General features: G+C 40.2%; 3 protein-coding genes across 3 annotated transcripts; 1 reads left to right on the top strand and 2 right to left on the bottom strand.

The window, feature by feature from the left end:
- Positions 1-240: 240 nt before the first annotated feature.
- LOC145901818 (inactive ADP-ribosyltransferase arh2-like) lies at positions 241-3,573 on the top strand. Its single transcript, XM_082989622.1, has 7 exons — positions 241-460; positions 862-1,029; positions 1,437-1,556; positions 1,920-2,067; positions 2,399-2,519; positions 3,062-3,206; positions 3,425-3,573. The coding sequence occupies exons 1-7, from the start codon at positions 241-243 to the stop codon at positions 3,571-3,573; spliced, it is 1,071 nt and encodes a 356-aa protein (XP_082845748.1).
- A 1,199-nt stretch (positions 3,574-4,772) lies between these two features.
- LOC145902687 (D-beta-hydroxybutyrate dehydrogenase, mitochondrial-like) lies at positions 4,773-11,981 on the bottom strand. The gene is made up of 5 exons (XM_082990761.1): positions 11,830-11,981; positions 11,008-11,226; positions 8,418-8,600; positions 7,176-7,310; positions 4,773-5,994 (listed from the first exon to the last, which is right to left on the bottom strand). Exons 1-5 carry the CDS (start codon positions 11,864-11,866, stop codon positions 5,423-5,425), a joined length of 1,146 nt encoding a protein of 381 aa, XP_082846887.1. The 5' UTR covers positions 11,867-11,981; the 3' UTR covers positions 4,773-5,422.
- An 8,804-nt stretch (positions 11,982-20,785) lies between these two features.
- On the bottom strand, positions 20,786-24,236 carry LOC145901815 (uncharacterized). The gene is made up of 7 exons (XM_082989616.1): positions 24,146-24,236; positions 23,885-24,004; positions 23,599-23,667; positions 23,172-23,298; positions 22,897-23,095; positions 22,443-22,572; positions 20,786-22,317 (listed from the first exon to the last, which is right to left on the bottom strand). Exons 1-7 carry the CDS (start codon positions 24,234-24,236, stop codon positions 20,801-20,803), a joined length of 2,253 nt encoding a protein of 750 aa, XP_082845742.1. The 3' UTR covers positions 20,786-20,800.
- Positions 24,237-25,324: the final 1,088 nt, after the last annotated feature.

The raw sequence follows: 25,324 nt of genomic DNA, 5'->3' as shown, positions 1-25,324 counted from the left end.
TGCAGCTTTTTGTGCGAATTAAAACGACTGCAAAGTTTCCAAATAACGATTGGATTGCGTGAGGTTGCGAGTGGGATGTTTATTTACATACGAAAGTTGTGGCGTTTCGAAAAAAAACTTATATCCGACGGAAACTGAAACTTGCACGAAATTAAAGGTTAGGGTTTTACCAGGTTAAGATTTAAACCCGTTATTTTGTAGCTCAGCCGAAGGTGGCTCAAACTTCCCTAAAGTTATAAAATGGACAATTATCGAAGCGCAATGCTTCTGTCCGCTGCCGGTGACGCTCTTGGTTACAGGAATGGAGATTGGAAACAAACACAATCTGGAACAAAAATCATGCGTGAACTCGATGAATTGGGAGGTCTGGGCGCTGTTGTACTTTATTCGGACAGCTGGCCTGTTTCTGATGAGACGGTCATGCATATGGCCACTGCAAGAGCACTGATTGAATGTGGAGGTAAGATTTCTAAACTTTTCACCATTTCTACAGGGTAAATAGGAATATTCAGTGCGCTGCAGACAAGCCACTTTTTGACCTAAGAGGGGATGGCGACTGCACAGTCACTCTTGCTTGTCTATTTATATCGTTGCAAGTCACACCAAAGCTGAACTGGCGTAATAGGTTGAAACAGTGCCCATCGGTCTGCAGTTCAGTAAAATCATATTGGTTTTTATCAATAAATGGTTCTTTTAATTTGTTTGTAAAAATACTCATTGTTGGTTGCAGGCAGTTTTTTACTTTTTTGGGAAAAACGATTTAACGTCACAGTTTCTTGCTTTTTCTATGGGATTTCCACCTTCTACTATTACCGTATTTTAGTAAAACTGAATTTACAAAGCTTCCACTGAATATACAAGGTTCGACAAACAAGGACGAGCTCTTCAACGCTATGGCGACCGAGTATAAAAAGAGTGCTGAGAAAATTGAAAGCTCCCGTCCAGACCCCGCCATTATTGAAGGTTGCTCGTGTCTGAGGCCGGGGAATGTGTTTGGATGGCACATTCCCTTCAACAAGTATGGAACAGGTAAGGTTTGTGAGGCTCTACTATAAGCAGAATGCGTGCAATTGCAATACATGGTAGGCAATACGAGTTGTAGCTGCAATCAAGTTAACGAGTAAGTCACGATTAAGGCATATGTTACAGTCGGAAAGTTTAACGCAAAACTTTTTTTTTAATATTCGGATATTTAATATGCTTACTTGTCATACTTATCATTATATATTTTTTTTATTTTATGTTATTTCGCGTAATATCATTATATTTCATTTGAGAGTGTTTCGGGTTTGTTAATGTAACGTTAGCTGTGCAACAAAGCAAATTTTCAGCGGTCTTCTATGAAGTTCGGTTCCAAGAACCCGATGAAAGATAAACGTTTTTGTTGGGTTTGGTCTTTGAGCAAAACGATAAATTATCAAACATTTGGATTTTAGGCTTTGGAGCATCCACCAAGTCTCTCTGCATAGGTTTGGTTTATTGGAAACCTGAACAACAGAATAAACTGATCTCCATAGCAACAGAATGTGGACGAATGACGCATAACCATCCGCTAGGTGGGTTCATGAGCCAATAGAGAGCAATGTTTTATATATGGGTGTAGGATATCATTCTGGCAAAAAAATTCTTGCCGGTAAGAATCCAACGGCTGGTGTGTCCCAAATGGTTTAGAGAAACTTGAATTTAGTAAATTTATTCACTTTTTAAGAAATCTCACCTTGTGTACGAAACACAATGGTTATTTTTTTTTTGAATTCAATCGTTTCCTTAAGACCCTTTTTTTGGTTTCAGCCCCGGGTACGGTAAAATGACAATTGTTTATACAAAACATATGTGCTGATGCCAACCACACTTAGTTGGCTTTAGGGCGCTAAACAAAACTTTTAAAAAGGAAAAAAAACAGTATTTAAAGTTCGCAGGATTTACGGGATCGGTGTGTACGGCCCTCTTCACGTCCTACATTCTACAAAACAAGAAAGTAGCAACCTGGGGAAGAGAAATGCTGAAATCCCTCGATAAGATGAAGAAATACTGCAGGAAAACGATCAGGCACAACGAGCAATACAAGTAATGGAGTCTTCCGTGGTCCCAACTGACCGTGTAAAAAAATGTGTTAAGCCCAACACAACTTAGTGGTTTATTTTAAATTGTACAAACTTATGCCTTTGAATCCAAAACATTTTCAAGATCTTTTTTAGGTTTTATACACAAATACTAAACCTTTAAAACTTTGTTTAAACCAGTGTAAAAATTGGTTTTATGCTAGGTTGGTATTTTACTGTAGTTTAATGCAAATTTATTCCAAACGCCTTACACACAACTTTTTACTTATATCTAAAAATGATAGTGTCCTCTGAACTAAAACAGTCAAATTTTTCATTTTTCAAATTAATTACAGACAACAGTGGCCCTACTTTGAAACGAAGTGGGAATTCTATTTAAAGGACAGAAACATATTCAAAGACGGCGACGATTCTCCAAAGTTTCCGAATAACTACGACCTCGAGATGCGCGATAAGGTTTGTGTCGAGGATCAGTTAAACACAAACTAAAATCTCGAAACGTTTGCAAAACTACACAATTCTGACAGTCAATTCAGCATCTACTTACGTAACGTAGAGTCACTCCCCATAGAAATACGTTTGTGTGTGTAAATCTAACTTTACTGGAACAGAACACGGTCTATTATAGGCACATACCTATGTGTTCACAACAGCAGTGTCTAATAGGTTAAAACAGTGGCCCTGTCTCCAGCTCACTATAAACACAATATTGCTTGCACAGCAGTATCTTATGTCGTATTACGCAAAGAATAAAACGATAGCTGAAATTGCCTCCTCTATTGGAAATCCAACCTATAGGTTCCCACCCTTCTATAGCAACCTGAACAACCCCTGTAGCACCCTGAACGACAACATAAATTTGCAACCCCCGGTTGGGAAACAAAGCACGGTCTGTATTGTCGTATATTACCTAATGAACAAAAAGATAGCTGAAACGTCCTTAACTGTAGGAAATCCTACCTAAAAACACGTAATACACGCTTAATATTGGGTTGAAGGTTTACAGGTTCTGGAGTTCGGAAGGTCAACCAGGAAGGCGGGGCCACGATGCACCAATGATAGCTTACGACGCGATCCTATCAACCAATCAGATGCAGGGAAATAAGTGGCAGGAAGTGTGTTACAGGGCAATGATACACGGAGGTCAGTGAAGTTTTTTGCCGGTTTTTATAAAAATGTTTTTCAATCATCGCAAAATCTTTAGTAAGGACAAAGTGAAGCCAAAAAGATGAAATACTTCGATAAAGATAAATTTTATATTTGTGAACATTTACCTTGAAAATTGTCGTGCGCAAGAGAATTCGAATATTTTCTGGCAAACTTACATTTCCGTTTATTCGCGACTCGTCGCCTACTTGCAGGTGAAAATGACGCGACTGGATTTTTGGCCGGGTTTTGGTATGGATTGCTGTACGGGATGGCCGGAGTACCGGCCGGTCATCATGAGGAGCTTGAACACAGAGACGAACTAGTGAGGATGGCGGAACGATTGTACGAACTTGGGCATTGAATCGTTTATTGGAATGTTACAACCGACCTATTTATTTTGAAAGAAGATATTGACTTAATCTCATTGTAGAAGTTGAAGTTGATGCTTTGGCCATATTAATTTTCATTTACAAGTATCGTTTACTCCAGCAGTTTACCTTAAACCAAAGAGTGTACTGCCGAAAAGGTTTCCGTAATTTAAATGCATTTGTCACGATAAAAGTTCATTTAAATGCATTGATAGGAAACAATGCAATAAAACCATTAAGGAATGAACTAATATCAACCGCCATCCGTACATTTTGGTAACGTTATTACACTTGCTTGCCGGCCAATTGCAATCTGCCGTTTGTCACATACAAGTTATAACCCTGGCAATATCATACCACAAAGCATTTATACTACAGTCGTAACGTGTGAAGTTTAACAGCCCGCGAGTTGTTCGTGACAACGGAAGTAAGCGTCCTCATTAAACAAGGTCGCGCTGCCGGCGAAATTGGCACGTGGACTTTGACACCTAGTTTCGAGAACTAATATCCTGCTTGATAAGGGGTTTCGTGGCCCCAAAGATTAAGAATCGCCTTTCTCAATAGCAAACGAGTCTCAAGCTTGTGCTTTTTGCAAATGAACTATCTTGTTTACACAAATTAGTTGCAGCGTTTGTGGCTCATGTCTGTAAATTGCTTTGAAAACATGTCAGCACAACTTTTTCAACTATTCCCATAATTTTTTTAATCATGAGAAACTAACGGTGTCACAAAAACATGTGGTTTATCATTAGACCAGAGCACAACCTCCCTTTAGGATTTTAGTTACGACGTATCTACAATCTTCATCAGATCGAACAAGTTAGTTCATCATAACAACGTGTCCACAAAGTGATACCCCAGGCCATGCCAACAGAGCAAAGCTGCCGTGAACAGTACGGGAATTACACGGATAGACGAGGTTGTTTGTTTACATTGGGTCGTGTGTGTTTAGCTACTGTCTCTCTTCCTACACAAATCCTCAAATAACACGCCCTTCAACTAGGTTAAGTAAAACGTAATAAAACGTAATATCTTGGCGTGGAATCGACCACACAAAAATTAATGACAAAGTGGTGCGTGGAAGGAGAGAAGGTGTTGTCTGGCATCTGCTATTCTGCCGAAAAAATCGATGCTAAAACTGTCGCAAGCCTTGTCCAATCGCCGTTGGAAAACGAGTGTAGAGAAATTTACGCATAGGGTTTTAATTAATGGCGGTTCATCCTTACTCACACAAAAAGAACAAAAACGCGAAAAAAGTGAATCTCAACGAAGTCACGACTTCGTTTCGTGGTTGAAGAACAAGCAAAAGTACATTATGACGTATCGTCGACTTTCTCAAGATAACGTCATCAAATGATGACCTCATCAAACGATAATGCATTGGAATCAAGAGACCCGACCAGTAACACAATATTCAACAAAACGCCATTACATTGCATGTCATATGTGCTCTCTACAATTTGTCATGGAGCATATTGACACAAAAAGACAGAAACGTCATCATATGACAAGCATTGAAACAGAAGCGAAAGGAAATGAGAAAAACGTCATCACGCACACCAAGCAATGGCCATTTCATTGCAGAAGACCGACAAGAACGCTTCGTTATGGTGTATGGTTATATGCGGGTGGTCGACATGTTGCGGCATTGGGAAAAGTCACTTTAGGTAGATTCAAGAAGCCAGTCAACATTGTAACCTCGGAACAATTAAAACAACACAGGGTGATTGGATAAAATTGTAACAACCAGGACCGGGTCAGGAAAAGCCAGCGCTCAACAAACAATCTGCGTTCTGATAAAACTGTAACAAGTGAGACTCGCAAAGACTGCAGATAAACTATTTATTCGGTTTTCTCCTTGATGGCCTTGGGTACGACCTTGGAAACCTCGCCCGACGTGAGGTACGTATCCATGACAACGGTCGGGAGGAAGGACGAGAAAGATTTGACGACGCGGTCCTGGAAAGATCCGACGAAATAACGGACTTTGGGAGAATGTGACGTCACGGCCTCCATGAGAGCGTGGAGGACTCGGTTTGTGTTGCTCAGGTTCGGCGATCCTTGGGATTTCAGAGTGGATGTTGCTGAAGACGGCAGGGAGTTCATGGACTTCCTCTTGGGGTCTTTAAGGGAGGGAGGCGAGGACTTCTCGAGGCCGAGCTTCTTCTCCTGAGATAAGGATCGCTGCTTCATGGAGGAATCGGACTTCATGGAAGAGTATCCTGATGTCAGAGTGGAGGATTGGCTCCCGGGAGTGATGAGAGGACTTGAGGAGGAATCTTCGCGTTTGAGAGTTCCGGAGACAGAGTGGATGTATTCGCTGAAGTATTCGTCACCGTAAGCGTCCTTAATGTGTTTCGGAACTCGCTGGATTCTGGTCGAAGTCTCCGAATCCGACAAAACCACATTTCCCTCTGTAGTAAATAGATAGACTGAATTAACCAAACGAAGTCTTCTGGTCACGCATGCATATGTTAAATAATAGAAAAAGAAAGCGGAAAATATTGTTCTGCATTCTGAACAATAAGGTATGGAATTATGTAAATTTTGCAAATGTACTTCGATCGCCGCCATGCATGAAAAAAATGACCTAACAAACCGTAGTATCAAAATCTGAACCTTTGTGCAACAACAGCATGTGATTAAAGACAAGCAAATAATGTTTAAAGCATTGCAGCAAGCTCTTTAATCGATGGAAGTTCTTCTTTAACTGTTAAGATTGCAAAGCCGTCTTTTTTTTCACGGATCAGCAGATTTTTTGCGCAATTCAATGCAGTTTAATGACCGCATTCTTGCATGCAAACAAAGGCGTTCAAACCGGGTATACCAAGCGCCATGTGGTTAACCAATTCGCCTGACGAGTGGTTAAGACATCATACAACCATGAGTGCTTATGTACATATTACATACTGTACATCGACTGACTGCAGCAATAGCAGCAACAGGTAAAAGTGATTTACCCAAATTATGGCTCTTAAAATGAACAAATACAACTACTATACTAAGTTATACACAGTGAAAGATTGTGCCATCTGCATAAGGCAGGTGAACATTGTGACGGGGACAATTTTCAATAAGCAAAAGGGTGATTAAAACGCCTGCTTACGCACGCCGTGACTGGCTGTGTTGAATTATTCAAGCCAGACAGCGACGGTTGGTGAGACAACAGTGAAAGGGTTAAGCGTTCGCTCATTGCTGCAACATTTTGGTTGAGAGCTAGCATGATATGATGTCACGACCCAGACCAATATACATACATTTCCCATGTAAATATCACGTATATGACAGACACAAACATATCTTGGACAAATTTATTTTTGTTGGTAAAACCTTAGACTTTGGTCATTATTTTTCTAATTTAGTCCCTGACAACAAGATGAGTTCCCATAGAGTTTGGCAAGCTTTAGATGTCACATTTGCATATTTCCCCATACTGCTTTATGCTGTAAGTCCGTGGCATTTTCCCCCACATTTATTATGCAAGGTGGCAGACAGATCACACGATTAGAAGAGAAAGGCAAACCGTGACTAATGACATTCCACCCCAAGCAACCAAATACATGCACATTGCAAAACGTTTGAGGTGGCATTTTACCTGGGAAAAAGGCTGGCTCGACCAAACTCACAAAGACTCCCCACTTGAGCATTTCCTGGCGCAGTGAGTCGCTGAAGGCTTCGATGGCAAACTTGCTGGAGGAGTAAGCAGCTTGCCCGGCTCTTGATACGCAACCTATGTACACAGTAATGGTTATAACCTGTATATGTGGACATTGCTTCCCAACCACAGGGTTGCGAAATTTTTTAGAAGGGTTCTCCAAGCATGTTGGCATATGGGTAGAACACATAAACTTACCTAATAAGGTATTTCTATAAAAGTTATACACAATTATTACATTGCTGTTGCTGCCATGCATATTGCATTTCAATTAATCTGTTCTTAAACCTCTACTTATAATAGCCGGCATTTCGTCTGCTATTCAATAGAAATAAGTTATGTAAATTACAAGCGGGCCGCGAGTTACAAAAACAGGTTGAGGACCACTGACCTAAACCATGTTAGCGCATGAACTTTGCTTGTATCAGAGGTAGTCTTAACAATTTCGAACCCCTATGCATCTCTCGATCGACCCGTCGCATTAGCCGTTGGCTTCGGCCTGACGGCGGTAATAATTTGCAGCGGCAACAAAATTACGGTTATCGGCGAAGTTAAATACCACGTTGATGTCAGCTTAAATCAGAACCTGTTAACAGGAAATTCAGGACTGCCCGGAAAGTTGGCGGCCGCTTAAGCCTTCGCTGTTGTTGCTTGATGTAAAACATACAATGATTTTTCTGTCGTAGCTCAGGTGACAATTTTACATTGACGGAAATCTTTTTTTGGAGGTTACGCAACATTGTATTATTGATTTTTGGAAGGTCTATTACGTCATAAATTTAAACCGGTTCTAGTTTCAGACAAAAAAGGTAATTGGACACCTTGCCTTATACCAAATTTGGAAATGCCTTATTTTTGACAACAACACACTTTTTTTAAGATAATATGCCAATTATTACAGCAAGCGTTTCGTGCACTGCTGTGCTCATCATCAGTGCTGTGAACTAACTGATATGCTCTTTTGTTTTACACCTTGACCGTACAGGGTGCAATACATGCTACTGAAAAATACCAGACTTGATGCTGTTTTAGAGCAAGTGTTCTGCGAGTGTTAATACGAAAAGTGGACGTGATCACTTTCTCGTTTTCTTAGATCAAATACATGCAAGAAGAATACGTCTTTTGTTTATAAATAGTTCTAAACGTGAGAATAACAAACAACAAAATGAAATGCAAGCGTACCAGCCATACTGCTGAGGTTGATCACTCTTCCGCGGGCTTTCCTTATAAGATGAAGAAGTGACTTTGTGACCCTCACTGTGCCGAGGAAATTGACCTGCATGATCTCGTCGAAGTCATTGGTGGCGCACCAATCAACCTCGGCTACTGTGTACGACTCGGCGCAGTTCACAACCGCCCACAGACCTGTGAAAGGATGTTTTGATTTAACTAATGCACGTTGGAAAGGTAAATACTAATACTTGGAAACACAGACTTTTCGTCAAACCTGATCCGCATATAAGTTTATGTAACATAGAAATCTGTGCGAATATTAACGCTGTAATTTAGTGTAAGAATTCAATTTAAATATCCATAACAAAAATATTAACAGCTGGTTGCTTTGTTCACAACCAACCAACCAACCAAAGACATTCGCACAGACTTCTGTGGATCAAATTTCCATTGCGAAATGACACATTTTCAGTCACGGAAAATTTGGTCTATGTTTCTAAAATTTTTTTGACATGATTCAATGTTTATCGACAGTTTTTATGACAGACAAAACCTTTATGAAGTCATAATTACACTCCCTTGAACAGAACATCATTTAAAGTGCAACCTTATATCTCCATTTGCAGGTTATTTACGATTTATTAATCGCAAACAAATCTAGATTGGAAAACCCTTGCCTTTCCAACGGAATAAATATTTTGTTTAAACAGTCGTTCTATACCAATGACGTCGTTATTTTGTTTGAATTTCTCCTCCAGACGCACAAGACGACCAACCCAATATTCGACAAACTGGGCAAACCACAAATAAACAGTTCGTTCAACCCTGTCGGCGTGGTCAAGCAAATTACATCAGTTCTATATTAAATTCAACTTCGTGGACATATTTGGACATCCCCTCTCGCGTTATCGATGTATAAATAAAAACGTTATTTAAAATACAACAGCAGCACAAAATATATGTGTAGTTGGGGAATTTACAATTAAATGGTAAAAATGTCATAAAATACTACAGGAACAACCCTGTGGTGCTTTGTGGTGATCGATGCATCTGTCTTTATGTGTAAAATATCCAATAAAATATCTTCTTGATTTACAAATACATCACACAACATAAAGACGAAATTGTGTTATTATACATCAGGGATGGTCGTATTATCAAACATGCCAAAAAACAATTGAGTCACACAAACCTATTGTGACGTAATATAAGAGTGACAAACACCTGCCGACCCCTACACCATTACGTCATACCATGATTTCGCCCCACCTCATATACTCGGTGGTCCTTGGAATCAAACATTGCTACGTCAAGGGTTATTGTGATTTGGGTTTTAAATGGACTTTCTCCTTACTATGTATGGGAGGCATGGAATTAAGTGGTTTGAAAGTAGTTCGGTTAAGTTTATCATCGGTTAATGAAAATTCGCCATTGTGAATGCTTGCTGGTTTTCTAAACCCATTTATAAAGTTGTATGGATAGTCTGTACTTGGGTCAAATACTACATTCGCGTGATGTTTTCGAGTAAGTGTATTGGCACTAATTCCACGTCGGGGGATTTTGAATTAAGTGCTACTTCAACCTATACATAGGCATACTATTAGATTTGAACAAAACAACCGTTTCACGCCGATTCAGGGTGCATTGTTGCAACACGACAAACACATCTGATACGACAAACAACTGCTGCTTTGTTGACGTTTCCTACGTCTGTTTAAACTTGTCATATACACGGTATTAGCTTCCAAAGGGGTTTAGTATTGTGAATGGTGCGAGTTTACACCGAAGAAGCTTCAGTGATCGGCGAAGCGTGACGCACCGCAAGCTACAGTGAGCCTTGAGCTATGGGAAATTAAAGCAACCTCGTGTTCCCCAGGGTTTTATACCATAGACGCTTGTCAAAAAACCTTATTTGGAATTCAAAGCAAACCAGGGCTTGTGTTCAAGTTGACTATGTCCACAAAACTTAGGGCCGAGTTTGGGAAGAGGAAATTGTAACCAATGTCACGATAACACTACCATAGGTGTAGGTCACGTTTTGAGTAATTTATACTTAAGTTATCACTACTTGCACTAGATCATTGGTGTTTATAAGTACATTATTGATAGTTTTTATCTGTTTTAAGACTGTCTGTCTTGGCTTTCTGGGCTGAATGAGGACGAATGCAAAAAAACTTTTCGAAACCGAAACGAATTTTATCTAAATATGTAAAACGACTAGACTTGCTTTGAAACCAACCTATCATTACCAGCAGAACCATATTTTAGAGGCCATTGGAAAAAGTTTAGAGGCCGTATCGGTTCCCTATGAGCCACAGGTTAAACTGTATGATGGACGCATTTGAAATGTTGCAAAAACGTGGAAATTGGATTAAGCTAAGGGACGCTTGTGGAAATGTCAGCAAGTTTTAAGTCAAAATTCCCAAGTGTATTCCTAGAATTCCAAAAATAGCCAAACTACGTCACGCAAACGGCTTGAGCTTCACGGTCGACGAAAATTATGACCCCCTTACAATACAAAAACCCTTCCGAAATCCATGCGGGGCTTGGCTGGCTTGCGGTGACTTTAAATCCGGATGAAACAAGGTTTGCGACTCACCGTCGTCCCCTATCATGTCCTGTATCATTTCGGCCGCGTCATCAATCTCTTCCTGTTTGGTGACGTCAATTTGTAGAACAGCAAGGTTGGTGGTGCCCCGGGATGCGAGGGAACGGGCACCGATGCTGTTGCAATCTGCACAGCCGGCAAAGACTGTGTAACCCTGGTGATCCAGACGCAGAGCGAGTTCGTAACCGTATGAATTTGGGACGTCGCACCCTGGATATCAAAGGTTTATCGTTTTTTCAGCTTTATAATATAACATAATACAGTCTCGCTGGTTTGTTGTTTTAGGGCTTTTGCCACTTGGTGCATTTGCAGAAAATACAATGCAGTCTATATTTGACATATCTGAAAATCCCTCAAAGCTAATTTTATCGATATACGTCGAAAACTGATGCTGTTTTCCAGCCGAGATTCTCAAGAGATTTGTAACACTTTCGGCACTCCATTAGTGAAGCGATTTTATAACTTAATATCGTTAGTGCATTTAATGGGATGCGTTTTAATTGGGACAAAACCATTTCTACTAATATTGTTAACTGGGTTGTGGGGATTGTTGCATTATTTTCCGTTGCAGATAATTTACTATAGCAAACGGAGGGAGCAGTAACACTTACACCACAACCACGTTTTTATCATAATTTTAATAACAACGTCATGTTGTTTAGAATTTAGATAATCCTACATATAAATGACCTTAAACAGGCTATGGATTTTTCATTTAGGAAATTGTTCAATATACGTAGATGAGCAAACCACAATTGCAAATTCTTCCTGTGCAAAGTTTATTCTAAACCAGTGTAAGTGACGTCAATATACCTGTGATAACGACAGGCTTTGCTTGAGCCTTCGCCATTCTGCGGCTAAACTCGGCGAAAAGAAATGATGAGCTGTTTCGCAAGGGAGGTGGCTTGCTTCTGATAGCAGTCAAACAGTGTTATCTAATCTCTACAGTACCAAAACGTTGCTACAAGCCTGTTAAAAGAAATTTTATCAGCAACGAGTGGTGAGCATGTAGAAATGTTTTCATGCAATGATTTTCCCCGGTTCTTCGGACACACGTAAAATACAAACCAAACAGAAATTCAAGCGATAAAATTTTGAACGACTTTTGCGATAACTTTCTCAACCTCTCCTACCATAAAGGATGTAGTGTTTGTTAGCTTGAAAACACTTAAATTTCACTTTGAACTGCTTAATACACTCTTACAGCACTCCTCTGCATGCACTTATAACTGGATTGTGTATCTAATATTCATAGTACCACCGACATAAGGCGTTTAACAAAACCACAATAAAACGTTTGCACCAAAGGTGTCAATAATTAAAGTATTGTAAAAAAGAATCTAGGCTAAATTGGTAAAATTTGCGACGCAACCGTTATAACATGCTCTGTGTATTCAAAACTAACATAAAAACGAATTTCTGAAATCAGATCCTACTAAACCTTTCCATTCGTAGTGGTAACTGGATAATTAGGCGCCAAAAGTCAATGAAAAAAGAACGCTCGCAGCCGGAGGGCGTCTGTCTCGGTGTTGTGACGTAACAATTTTGCTGTTTACCCCGTTACGGTCCAGCTGTTACAGCTTGACCGTTGTCATTCCACTAGAAATTAAGCCACATTTCTATTACCAATAGTTGCTGATATATTGCGATGAAGTTTGCACTACAAATGCTCGCATTTGATAAACTTTCCCTATCAGACACAGAAATATCAGGACCGTAAAATTGCAATGAAATGTTGAACTAGTCTTAACAACTAGTTACTTAAAATGCTATACATATTGGTAGTTAACACAGGGCTTCCTTCGCAAGAATGTGCAAGACCTGAACACCAAAAAAAACAATTCAACCAAAGCAAGTTTCGCTCGTTTAACTTGCATTTTTGCTATAGTTACTGTGCGTTATATTTGAATGCAAAGCAGGTATCCCGTGTGCGATTGTGCTGACTCTCAACTGCTTCCGGTATTCAGTGACTCACGGGCCAATGCACTATCACACTAGGGCACAATTTGTAACCAACAACTTATTTAATTTGAAAATAATAGCCGTTAAATAAGCTATTGGTCGCGCACACAGATCTTTCCTGGAAATTAGATTGACTGCTGTCGTTTTCATACTATTTCTATTTTCCCTCAGAGATTAACCATGAGCTAAAATCGTGAATACTATCACAAAGCTATGAAAATGTAATAAAAGTTAACAACCAATAACAGTAGTTACATCAAACCAAAAAACCTTAAAGGTGAACCTAACGCTTTCGTGCAAGTTCACTTACATCGCATGGCAATATTATTGTCATGAAACACTCATGGACCGTTGTTTAAGAAACACTGCATGTGTCACAACCCCCCCGGCATAAAAAGAATACTGAAACAGACAGGAAGTGACGTTCAACCGCGCGAGCTGATCGTTGTACAGCGTGGCGTAAGTGCATGCGGTGCCAATTCCAAGCCACTAACAAAAATATTAACAGTTATTTTGAATTTGGCTTTTATTATTTACACTTTAAAAATGCGATGCCACTATTAAATCAGATGGAACATCAGTTGCAAAAACTTTTGACTGGATTAAAATTGCAACTTCTGTCGCGGAAATATAGCTTGCAAAAGTACAACCGAAAATGTTAAGACAGATGGACAATTAGGCGGAAAGCCTGTTTCCGGGGCTAATCGGGTCTACAGCAGGACAGACGACCAGCATACAGCCGTGTTTCCTCAACGGGCCTGCAGTATCAGGAACTAGAAACCACAAGCTTATCACACCTACTGTATGTACAACCATTGCAATAAGCCTTGTACAAACACCCCGTGTGCAAGTTATGGCAAGTGACAGTTGTTGCTAGTATATGCTGTCTGTAGACCCAGACCATTGCTTTTGTTAAGCCATCGTTTATTAACATATAATGTCAAGCATATACCATATCTGCTGATACAACGTCTGGTGTAATGCAAAAGTGAAGCTGTGTAGCTTTTCATTTCACAAAAAAGCACTGTTAAACCTACAGAATATGGTAAACATGCTCTCACTGTCTGCAACATAAAGTACTTTATCTCCAGCAAACACAACTGGTTGACCTGAAACCGCCTGCTAAGTAAACAGAGAAATAAGCACACAAGCCTCACTAAAACCCTGGACGACAGCACATCCTTCGCACACGCTGTCAGTACAACCACAGCCATTAACATTTCCACGCGGCAAAAGGAAAAAGAGAGAGACACTATCAAAAGAGAAGTGACGTCATCGAAAGAAAAAAGCAATTTCAACACCGGCACGGTCAGAAAGACCGGGATATTTTGTAAAGGAAAATGTTTTTTTCTGGTTCTGTGTGATTGTAGCATATATACATTGTGCATTATGGTGAGTATACTATGGTGTAACCACTGGCATAATTTTGCAAACAATTTTTTGGTGAAACAAATGGCTAAAAAAATAGTTTTCTATTTGTTAATTACCTGTCAAAGAGGTCAAGCAAATGTTTTCGTTTTAAAATGCATTTATTCAGACAAAGTTGTTTCTTATTGAAGATTTTCTTGAGTGTGACGATAAACGTTAAAAAAAAAAATCTTTTGCATGAAAAGTCGCGTTCACACAAAATACGAAATCTTTTCCACTTTTCTCTTGCTCTTTGTCGACATCTGGCGGGTTAATAAAAAGCATAATTATTAGCAATAAAAAGCACTTGTTTTTAGCAGCACATACCCATAGCGCCTACATGCGCACACCACTAACTAAGATTCGTCGTAACACAAATGAAAAAAAAAGTATTGTCAACTTACGTCAAGACGATCTACGATTGAATACATTTATGCTTTAGACAGGGAAATTGCCTCTAAAGGCAATTAAACAAAATCAAAAGGTTTCATTTTTATTCGCTCAGGGGCGTTGAAAGACAGCAATGTTGTTTTGGATTAAGTTCCGAAAATTAGCTTACAACAACAGGACCAGCCTGGCTGTTGTTTAGAATATATATTTGTTGTTATTATTTTTTAGACGCTTTTTTAAATCATTTTGTTATTAAAGATTCCCACAGGGCAAAACATATATTCCAAAAAACGGCCAGGTTGATTCTGTTGTTATAAGCTAGTGCTTTGTGTGAGTATTGCCATTACGAAGGTACAGTGATCGGTAGACCAGCATCTGCAGTTTATGATTAAGATTTTTCAATATTTGGGTCATTTCTGAAAACTTTAGTTTGTTTCAATTCGGACATTCCAACACAAAATCACAAATTAAACCCTTGAAAACCCATTTGGCTAGGAAATCGATGTGAGTCAAAACGTTCGTGTCGGCAACTACATTTTGTGCAGGAATGAATCGACCGACAAATAGATAACATAACCATAAATACATTCAAAAAGGATCTCTTAATAAATATTTGAGAACCACAACGCTCTGGTTCAACTAAATACAAAACCTTCTTTATTGCTTTTCCGTTATTTTAAGAGTTGTGCAACAACGTACGAACATAAAAGTGAGCAAACAAATGACGATTGTGTCATCACAAGTTAATATTTAACATGTGATAAAATACAGTTACGGCCTGACCCTAGCCATACTCTTACAGCCCGTCCTTACAGCGTGCTTCTTTGTGACATAGCTAGGCCAGACTACAAACAGCTAGGTATTTGCTGATCAAGAACACATATGTCGATGTTTTAGTTGGGAAAAAATGTGGTAGCTGGGTTCATGATAAAATTTGGAACAATTGTTTACCGCCAAAGGCAGAATAACACTGAATTTGTAGTTTGAAGAGACTGCAGAAAGTTCCGATGTTCGACCTTCCATGCAGCTTGCTAGCCACGGTTTGATCGACCAACTGATATCACCAGTGTTGCCAGATTGGTCTATTTGTGGCCAAATTTCGCTACTTTTCGTCTGGTTTAAACATTTGCGTTTAGTTAAAGGAAGTAGAAATACTAATAAATATGAACCGGGAAGCTGAGTTGTACGACTGGGACATGACCTTGGAGGATGATGACCAAGACACGTTTGAAGATGTTGACGAAGTGAGTTCAAAAATTGTAATCAATGCTACAGTTGGCCCAAGTATTGGCCCGCGTTTCAGCAAAATCGGCTGGAATCGCCTTTTTATAAAACATCTCAATACTAGTTTCATAGCATATGGTTTGTTACTTAAGTAGTATTTGTTGTAAAGGAAAGGCAAGACGGTTACGTTGCCACAACACCACAGGATTGGGTGCGATTTTCAACAGATGGCCTGAACCGACCTGAAAGGTACAACGACTGCTTTCGAAAATTATTATTATAAGTTCTGTGGAGGAAACATGTTTTGCGTGCTTTCAAGTTGAGCTGGTGTCTAAGTTTAATTTTAGAAATCTTACAACTTCGTTTAAATAGCCACTATTTCCACTGTTAATAATAAATAAAAGCAATATTTAATAATTAGTGGTCGCATATATAAAGTTTGGGACGAGCCCAAGCTTTTTCGGGCTGATAAATTGGACACTACTTCCTAACCTTTTGTGAAACCACCGTGTTTTGCAGCCGCAAAGAAGGGGACGGTACATCAATCGATTCACAAACGTACGTAGTCGAACCTTCTGAGAGCGATGACGAGATTGACAAAGATAGAGAAGGTAAGCCATTGACTGTTCTATTTTCTGACCAGCGCACGTGACCAACTATAGTCTATGACCGAAAATCGCTTTTGTGCACAGAACAATTGCCCCGAGAACAGAACGGCGACTTGTCGGAAGTCTATAGCGGGTGAGCGACACACGAACTCTATTGGCCGAATTTAACCTAACAATCGATTTAAAATACACTTTAAACAAATAATGGTCAAAATGTTTGATAATTTCGTCTCTAGTTTAATAATATAATTTTTTTTTGGGGGTGGGTAATTTTTGTATGAAGTCATAATGTAAGAATGTACAAAAAGTATGCTGAATTTGTCGGTTTAACTGGACGCGTGTTTTGTTTTTATCACGACGCCAACTTGACTTCTCAAAACAACCTTGTTCGATCAAAATATGAAGGGTTAATTTAGAAATATATCCATGACTTATGGATGTTCTTTTTAAAAATCTCCGGTTGCGTGAAGAGCTGCCTTTATAACATGCACGAAACACAACAGACGCAAAGCTTATCTGCCAACGAACGGACAGAGTGACACGGCGCGGTTCAAAATCCTCGACGACGAGTACGATATTTCCCCGGACGTGGAACCGATGGAGTTTCGCGGGAGTTTGAAGACGGACGCGGACACTTACGGAAAAACAACGGGTGGAAAATGTGCTTGTGTGCGTTATCTGGCCGTTGCAGTCATCATGTTCGCTATCGGAATTTTGCTGGGATACTTTGCTGGCGTGCGAAACGCCCCTGTTCAAAGCTTGGAGGTGCCCGGCCACGGTGCCCTTGGGCAAACCGAGGCTATGCTGTCTACGACGCGCTTGACCGCACACAACGTCACTTCCGTCTTCACAAACGCGAGCGTCACTACCCAAACTAAAATACAGCAACCAGTCGAGGGGGGACCGCAGCTGATATAGTTTGTTGCGAAAACCATGAACCAGCGTTTTTTTGAAGCGATTTCTGTATAAATTGTACACAAATGTGTAAGACACCAAAGCATACATGGTATTTATTTAGCGCCCTGAACTTGCATTGCGATGTTGGACAAGTCTATAATACAGCTCCTGAAATATTTCAACGATCCAATCATTACTTTATCCGCTTTAATTTGGTGTACAAAGACACCCTTTATGTTTGAAGATGGTTTCTGCTTGGTTTGCGTTATTATCGTGTGTTTTTTTTTTGTTGTTTGTGCAATAATACATACTTTCCTTGTTGTCAGGTGTCTATATTCGGAAGTCAAACATGTTGATCGAATAAAAGATATTAACTTGTTTTCCCCGGGCATACGACCTTTATATTGCGAAGTGACGCACCTACGCCACCCGGCGGTATCTTGGGAAACAATTTTTTTCTCATAACATCTGACGTCACTTGAGTAACCAGGTTTGGGAACATCGAGAGCCATATTGTAGCGTAATTTTATGTTACATATCAACGTTTGCATTCATGGACTTAGGTTGCATGGCCTGTTTGTCACTGTTCGGAATCTCTCTAAAGTGGGTTATTGAGTTAAGGCAGTGGTTCCCAACCAGGGGGGAATTCCCCACTAGGGGGAATTTTGTAATTTTTAGGGGGGAATTTGTGTCACAATATTAATCTCTTACTGGTTGTCTGTGCTATGTGTTATTGCTGCATTTGCCATATATGAGCTAAGATATTTTAGCAAACTAAATTTGTAGGGGGGAATTAGATTTGAATATTGACTAAAAAGGGTGCACAGGACACAAAGGTTGGAAACCACTGGGTTAAGGCGTCTTGTCAACGGGGTTTCATTTCAAAGTGTAGCGATAGCAACGGTTGAGTATTCACGAAATTGGCGAGCGAACTTGGTCGGCCAACATGCACTGGGTGTTAGTGTGTAAAGTTTTGGTGACAACAAAGTCAATGCACTACACTTTGACATAACACGCAGCGGTTGCACGTGATGCAGCATCAGAGACCATTTTAGATCTGTCACTGGATGCGTTGAGGCTAAGATATGAAGCTAAGTTTTTTAACGTGTCTCTAAAAAGGTTAAGAATCCTTGTGTTGTTAGAACAATTATAAGCTCATCAAATGCAGTCCATGTCATTTAATTTCTTTAAATTTATTGCGTATTTATTGTAATAAACAGTTGATTTTTTTTGCTGAAAGATGGCGAATGTTTTGTTTATAATGAAGACAATTGGGGAGTAACTTGATCATTTTTGGTGTTTACATCTACCGGAAGTTTACAGACATTTTGCCTCATATGAAATTAATTTAAATACTGACATTTCGTAGAACAAATTTGGAACCTGGCGCTCTTTTTCTAATCAATTTCTCATCGTCAGTATTGGATGGAGTTGGATAGTCAAGCACCATGCCACGATCTAAATTATGAAGGTAATCAAAATAGACATGACGATTAGAAATTGCTTGAAAGTACAATATTTTGGCAAACCATTACATTTGCTGACACAGACGATACTTGTGATTGTCACAGAGAAATGCGGTGAAATTCTTTAGACCCAAAATACTTCGAAGCGCCCACAAACGCAAATTCCCACATTGGCTTTCACCCGGCGGCTAAGTAAGCGGAGAGAGGCACAGGATGATACCGAGGCGTGTTGGAATTTATAAAAGCATTATTTGCATAATTTAAGTGCTGCTGCAATGTTATACCCAGCGTTAGGAGCGTAATTGCATTAAGGTCATGCTAGTGTGACCCACGCAATGACAAGAGTCTTAAAGGCAGCTTCAGTTTGTTCGAAACAAGCAAAATATACACGAACATTCTTTAATTAATCGGAATTGCTCTTCTGGCACTTAGTTTCTAAAGTGTTTATTGGAAACCAACGTTTCGTCTGCCATCCGGCGAGACTTTAGAAACTATGTGCCAGAAGAACAATTCCGATTAATTAGTATGCCTGGCAACAAAAATAGCAGTATATTCTTTAAATATACCTCCCAAAAATACACAAAAAACTTAACCCAACCCGACGTTGGTGCCTTGTCTGTCTTTTAATGTTATTTAATCGTAAAACTTTAAAAAGCATTGAAAGACGCACAAGGCATCAATTAAAAACTTTTGTAGATTTCGCTCAAGAAAATGGAATTTTGAAAAGTTTAATCGCAGGATCGATGTCAACGTGGCAAGATTTGAGCTCCTGGTAAACAAAATGCCTGCACGGGGAAATTTCTATTTGCGGGAAATCTCTGGCTGTGCCGTGTTGATAAATGCAGACGATGCATGGGAAATTTTAGACATCTTATCTGATACTGATGATGACAAAAGTTTTTGTCGAAACGTCTTTAACATGACAGTGTTAATAGCAATATGGGCCAGTCTATTTATACTCAGCATTATCTGATCTGATCTCCGCATGCATAAATTATCCAGGCCGCATTGGCAACGTCAAATGTAATTTACATATTCTATTTACAGAGAAATATTACACGACAGTGGCAAAAGTTTCTTTTAGACTAATTTCAAACACCCTCAGGGCCGAAAATACCAAGTTGTTTCAATTTGATTCCTCTTTCCACATAGTATAAAATTAGTGGTCACATTTCTAGTAAACTTGTCAATTCTACAGATAAAGCCAAGTGCACCAAAAGTCTTAAAAGTGTTTTTTTGTCTGTCGCTCCTAGGAATCTTCAATCGCTACGCATGGTCACTACGATTTCCACCATATATACCACAATAGTATAAACGATTACTTCCAAGGAAACATCAGTAACCCGAGTAATTACATTTGGGTTAGAAATGTGAAAGTTGACAAGCCAATAATAGGTCCCAATGTCATCTGCTTAACCAATGTTTCCATGGTCATAAAAGATGATACCGGTTTGCCTACAGGAAGGGTTGAAATTTTAAACATGTTTATCAAAGAGGACCTTGCATGGATTTGAAAGGCAAATCGTTTCATAAGAAAGCTTGGGCAAGTTTGACGACGTCACTGAAATAAGTAAAAATTGACATTATCTGACCTTGTTAGAGAATTCGCGAATCAACACAAGTCGACGAACGGCCTTATATTTTGCAATATATCGTTTCTTGCTCAAAACAAAATTATACCGCCTCAAGCATTCAAGAGCTTTCCTTTAAATAGCCAAGCATAGAATCAGGTGCAGCAAATAAATGATTTATTTACATTTCCAAATGATAAACGACAATGGATCAAACACGAACGCAAAACAAATGTAAGCGATGGTTTTCAGTTTCAATTTATTTATTTCCAAATTGAAATCGACACCGCTTTTCGACAGTCTTTTCGTAATTGCCACAGGGTTTACAACTATCGGTCTCAACGCCACAAGTGCAACTTTTTTGATATTTTTGGTAAGTTCCGAAAGCCAGATTGACGTACGCATATCGGCACTGACCAACCGGCGTCTCCGTCGGGTCTCCGCACTGAATGGTGCACGGTTGGGTTTCGGGAACCGTTACAGGTGTATTAGTGCATCCATTGGGGCAATCACCAACACAAGTTGTGATTTTAGTGCGAATTCCACAGCCTGTTGTGACGCTGCACTCGCCCCAATCCTGGACAACGGTCCATTGCGCACACGGACATGTATTACATGCTTGGCTTTGAGTTTGGGGATTTGGCCCGCAGTCAGCACCAGCTGGAATGCACTGCTGCTGTCGAGTTTGCGTACCTCCGCCACATGTAGCGCTGCAGATACCCCATGGTCCGTAGTCACCCCATTGTGGACAAGCGCCCAAGTTGCAGTTTTTAACTTCCTCATATTGATCTTTATTGGATTTATCCGGGCAGTCGGACTTGCCGTGAGACGAGGAGACGCATTCTCGGTGTCTGGTCTGTTGTCCTTGTCCGCACGTCTTGCTGCACTGATCCCATTCGCCCCAGAAACCCATGTAGTGGCCTGCGACGCCAGAAGACGCACTGCGGGCCAATGCGCGCGGAAGGAAACAGTAGTTGCGCTCACAACATCCAGCTACGCTTCCCCTCAGTCTGATTCCTCCGTAATTGTATTGCTGGTATGGACAAACCGGATAATTGGATTGAGGAGGGTAGTATGGGGCCTGTGTGGTTGGAATTGGGAAGGGATAAAATTGGCGACCTTGGGGCGGGGCGGTGGTACTTGACGGACCCAAGTCAAGGCTAAAGGGATTGTAAGTAGGGCTTGGTTGAGGGAATCCTGGAAATCCTGGAATTCCTGCACCTGGAAATCCTGGAATTCCTCCACCTGGATATGGTGGAGTAGTCAGCGTAGGGAAAAACTGCTGGTTTCTATTAACGCAGCCTGGCAGGTCGTAGCCAGGGAAGATGGGGTTGATGTTTGGGTTTCCAAATGGGTTGCTGGGGCATACTGGTATCGCAAGAAGTTCTTTAACGCACTGTTGCCAGTTGTGTGGACCCACTTTGCCCTGAAGGACTTTGTTCCAGAAACGGACCTTAATATTTGCAGGTACGTAATCAGACTTCACGATTTCACAGAGGTAGTTTTGGATTCTATCTCTGCCAACGTAGGGATCCACAACGCAGCCAGCCAATCTGCACTGATGGTAGTTGTTGAGGATATCGCCTGGCGGAGCGTTGATATTAAATGGCCGACAACTCGGCTGGCCGTAAATGTCGCGACCGGTTGTGGATCCTGGCCTTCTGTGTGGGTCACTGTCGGCAGAACGAACCTGGATCTGGTCGTACTGTGGTGGGTAGTAGCATTTACCACCGGCGTAACATCCACCAATGTACAGACAGGCTTGCGGAGTGATACCTAGAGCACGAAGGTATGTATCAATATGACAAGTTATAAGTAAAGATATATGTAATTTGGACTGGCTCTTGAGTTACCACAATTGAAGTGGTTACTTCTCGAGTACATTTGAGTTCAGAACTCACCCGTCCAGCCGTAATGTTTTAGTGACGATCCGTAGTATTGGAAGATAGAGATGCCATTGCAGTAATGATTGTAAAATAGTTCGGGTTGTTGAGCTATCAAACACTTGGTGTAAACGCCATACCATGCATTCTGGGGAAACAATACAGACAGTTGGAATTTGTCATTCTGGCAGAACGATTGATAAAATCAGCTGGCTGCATAGTACGACCAACCCATAAAATCAATATTAATTGCTTTTTTGAGATACTCATCAGTATGAGATGTTATAAAAGACGGTTTAAAGTTGTATTGTTGCAATTGTACACTTGTACACTTGTACACTTGAAGTTTATTTACAAGCAACCGGTTTGTCGCGTAAAACAGCGAAGTGGACAAGTTGCCTGTTGGGAGTGTACGCATACATAGGTATTGTCAACAACAATGCATTGGGTATTCATACAAATGAAAACTTACGCCTTGAACTGCTTTGTATGCGGCCGGTGCAAAGTTTCTGTGGCGAATGACTTGGTGGCAATTAGGCACACCAGCCATTATACCGTAGCCGGCAATACGACGGATGTTGAACAAGTCGTTGTCAAAGTAGCAACCTGGCTGTTTGTGGCATTTCCTGCGATCGTATTCGAGGGATGGATCGCTACTGGAACAGGCAACTCTGCACACGGAAGGAACAAGTTGTTTAAAGATTCATTTTGCTGATGATAGAAATCAAATGCAGTCAAGTCATTTACCTGTAACAGTATGGAATATCGATTGGCGGTTCAATAAGGCTTGGGTCGTTTGGCAGCAGTAGATGCCCACAGTTGTGAGGAAATGTCGGGGGTGGCTGTGGGCAGAATTGAGAAATAACGGGACCACCTGGAAAACAAGGAGAAGTGACGACATCAATATGGATGCCCAAACTTAACAAGGCTTTCAAAATTTACACTGAAAGCGGATTAATCGTTTTTACGTCTTGTTATTCCTAATAAAATTTATGCCCAGCTAATGTATTGGAATGTAAAAGTGTCGTTATCATATTTATATTGTTGTATTGTATTTTCCCATCAATTTGAATGCGGGACCGATAAAACACAGGCGCTTTTTAGCACCAAGTCCTACTATGTTGTGAGCTGCAGACGTTTACACACACATACTGATTTTGAGTGAGAGGCTTACCTGGGAGTGATCTTCCAGTGATTTCACTTTGGCCATCGTCGACCGCCTCCTGGATTTTCGCAACTGGAACTGAAGAAAAACAAAAAAAATCATACATTCGTCATAGCCGCCCTGAAGGGTTTGCTATTTTAAACTGTTTCAAGAAAAGGTTTTTTAAGGGTATTGAGGTTCAGAGATCGTCGCAAGATAAATATGTTAGAGAAGTGATTTGCATAACATTGATGAAAGAGCAAGAGCAACATCACAAGCAAATATGTGAACGGTTTTCAACAACTATTTAACTCACACTTTTTCCCGTGGCATTTGTTGTTTTCCCATACGCAGTAACCGGCAGCCTCGCACTCGTCTTGATTCTCAATTATGACACCTGACTCATCGCAGGGGCTTATACAAGGTACGTTGTCAGCTGCAATGAATGTTATGGTTATTTCTGATTTTCTTATTCCTACCCCACCACAAGCAAGTTCGAGTTTGTCTTCGCCATTTTTACAACCTTACATCAAAGCTACTTAGGCTGTTTAATGAAACATTGATCAAAGCAACTTACAAGCATTGAATGTTCCGCACTTGGCCAAATGCTGCTCCAACAAGCAATCGTAGCCGGTGTAACTGATATTGAATATTAGGTGTTTGATCATGCCCGGCAGAACTGTTCGAAACACATAAATGTAATTAATGAAACTGCGTAAAAGCCGATTTCCATAAAAGTTGTGAATATCATTTGTTTTAAGATAAGCAAAGTGAAGCCAATAATATGAATTGTGTAAGCTACAGACAGTTGGCCACTGTTTCGACCATGTAATCATTTGTTTTATTTGTGTTGCAAGTTAATTGAGAAATTGGTTGGTTCTATGCGAGCCATAAAACGTTATGTTTCGTATGAAGCTTATATCACGTTTTGCATTGTAAAAATCATAAGAGCACCGAACAAAGAAGACTAATCAATGCTGGAAATTTTTTTTGTAAATTAAACTTTTTAATTAAACTTTAAGCAATACCTTTGCCACAGCAGAGGAGAACCTTAATGTTGGGGCAACCGGGATTGTTCTCTTGATTATGGCAAATCGCTCCAAAGCTACCACTGCGAATTATTGGATTAGTATTGTCGTCGGAAGTGGCGTGAACTTGTTGAATGACAGGGCAGAAGTTTTCGCCAAACACCCTCCTCATGCTCCAAATTTCTTCAAAATCTCCATCACCCTTCGGTGAGTCCACATCTATCCAGCCTACCCACTTGCCGCTACTCCCGCAGTTTTCTTTGCAAAGAAAAACCAAACTGTACAATTGAGAACAATAAGGTATCTCTTTGATAGAGATCATCACTAGTTTGGGTTTATCGTCTTTATGTGGTTTTAGGTTTGTTTAAATTTGATACAAGACTCAACGTAGAGCTTTGCTCACCTCCTTACAATCCGTTGAGACCACCTGACACAATATTTGAGTAGTTTTAGCCGCTGAAAATAGTTTTTGTTTCAACAGGACAAACGCCACAACTTTGCAATTATGTTTTTTTGCTTAACGTTGTTCAATAGCAAGGAATAGGTCTGAATTTCCAATTATCAAGCCGTGGCTTCAAAACGTTTGGCGCTCTTTTTCTAATCAATTTCTAATCGTCAGTATTGGATGGAGTTGGACAGTCAAGCACCATGCCACGATCTAAATTATGAAGGTAATCACAATAGACATGACGATTAGAAATTGCTTGAAAGTACAATATTTTGGCAAA

Source organism: Ascidia mentula, chromosome 5 (assembly GCF_947561715.1).
Source record: "Ascidia mentula chromosome 5, kaAscMent1.1, whole genome shotgun sequence".
NCBI lineage: Eukaryota > Metazoa > Chordata > Ascidiacea > Phlebobranchia > Ascidiidae > Ascidia > Ascidia mentula.
Note: the sequence above shows the minus strand (reverse complement) of the source record. Positions and strands in the feature narration are given on the sequence as shown.

Coding starts and splice junctions, on each gene's coding strand:
- LOC145901818 (XM_082989622.1), top strand. CDS start 241: ATGGACAATTATCGAAGCGCAATGCTTCTGTCCGCTGCCGGTGACGCT. Junction 2,068..2,398: donor AGGCACAACGAGCAATACAA/GTAATGGAGTCT, acceptor AATTAATTACAG/ACAACAGTGGCCCTACTTTG. Junction 3,207..3,424: donor CAGGGCAATGATACACGGAG/GTCAGTGAAGTT, acceptor GCCTACTTGCAG/GTGAAAATGACGCGACTGGA.
- LOC145902687 (XM_082990761.1), bottom strand. CDS start 11,866: ATGGCGAAGGCTCAAGCAAAGCCTGTCGTTATCACAG. Junction 11,227..11,829: donor AAAGCCTGTCGTTATCACAG/GTATATTGACGT, acceptor TTTGATATCCAG/GGTGCGACGTCCCAAATTCA. Junction 8,601..11,007: donor GGACATGATAGGGGACGACG/GTGAGTCGCAAA, acceptor ATCCTTTCACAG/GTCTGTGGGCGGTTGTGAAC.
- LOC145901815 (XM_082989616.1), bottom strand. CDS start 24,236: ATGATCAAACACCTAATATTCAATATCAGTTACACCGGCTACGATTGC. Junction 23,299..23,598: donor CACTGGAAGATCACTCCCAG/GTAAGCCTCTCA, acceptor CTTGTTTTCCAG/GTGGTCCCGTTATTTCTCAA. Junction 22,573..22,896: donor CATACAAAGCAGTTCAAGGC/GTAAGTTTTCAT, acceptor TTGTTTCCCCAG/AATGCATGGTATGGCGTTTA.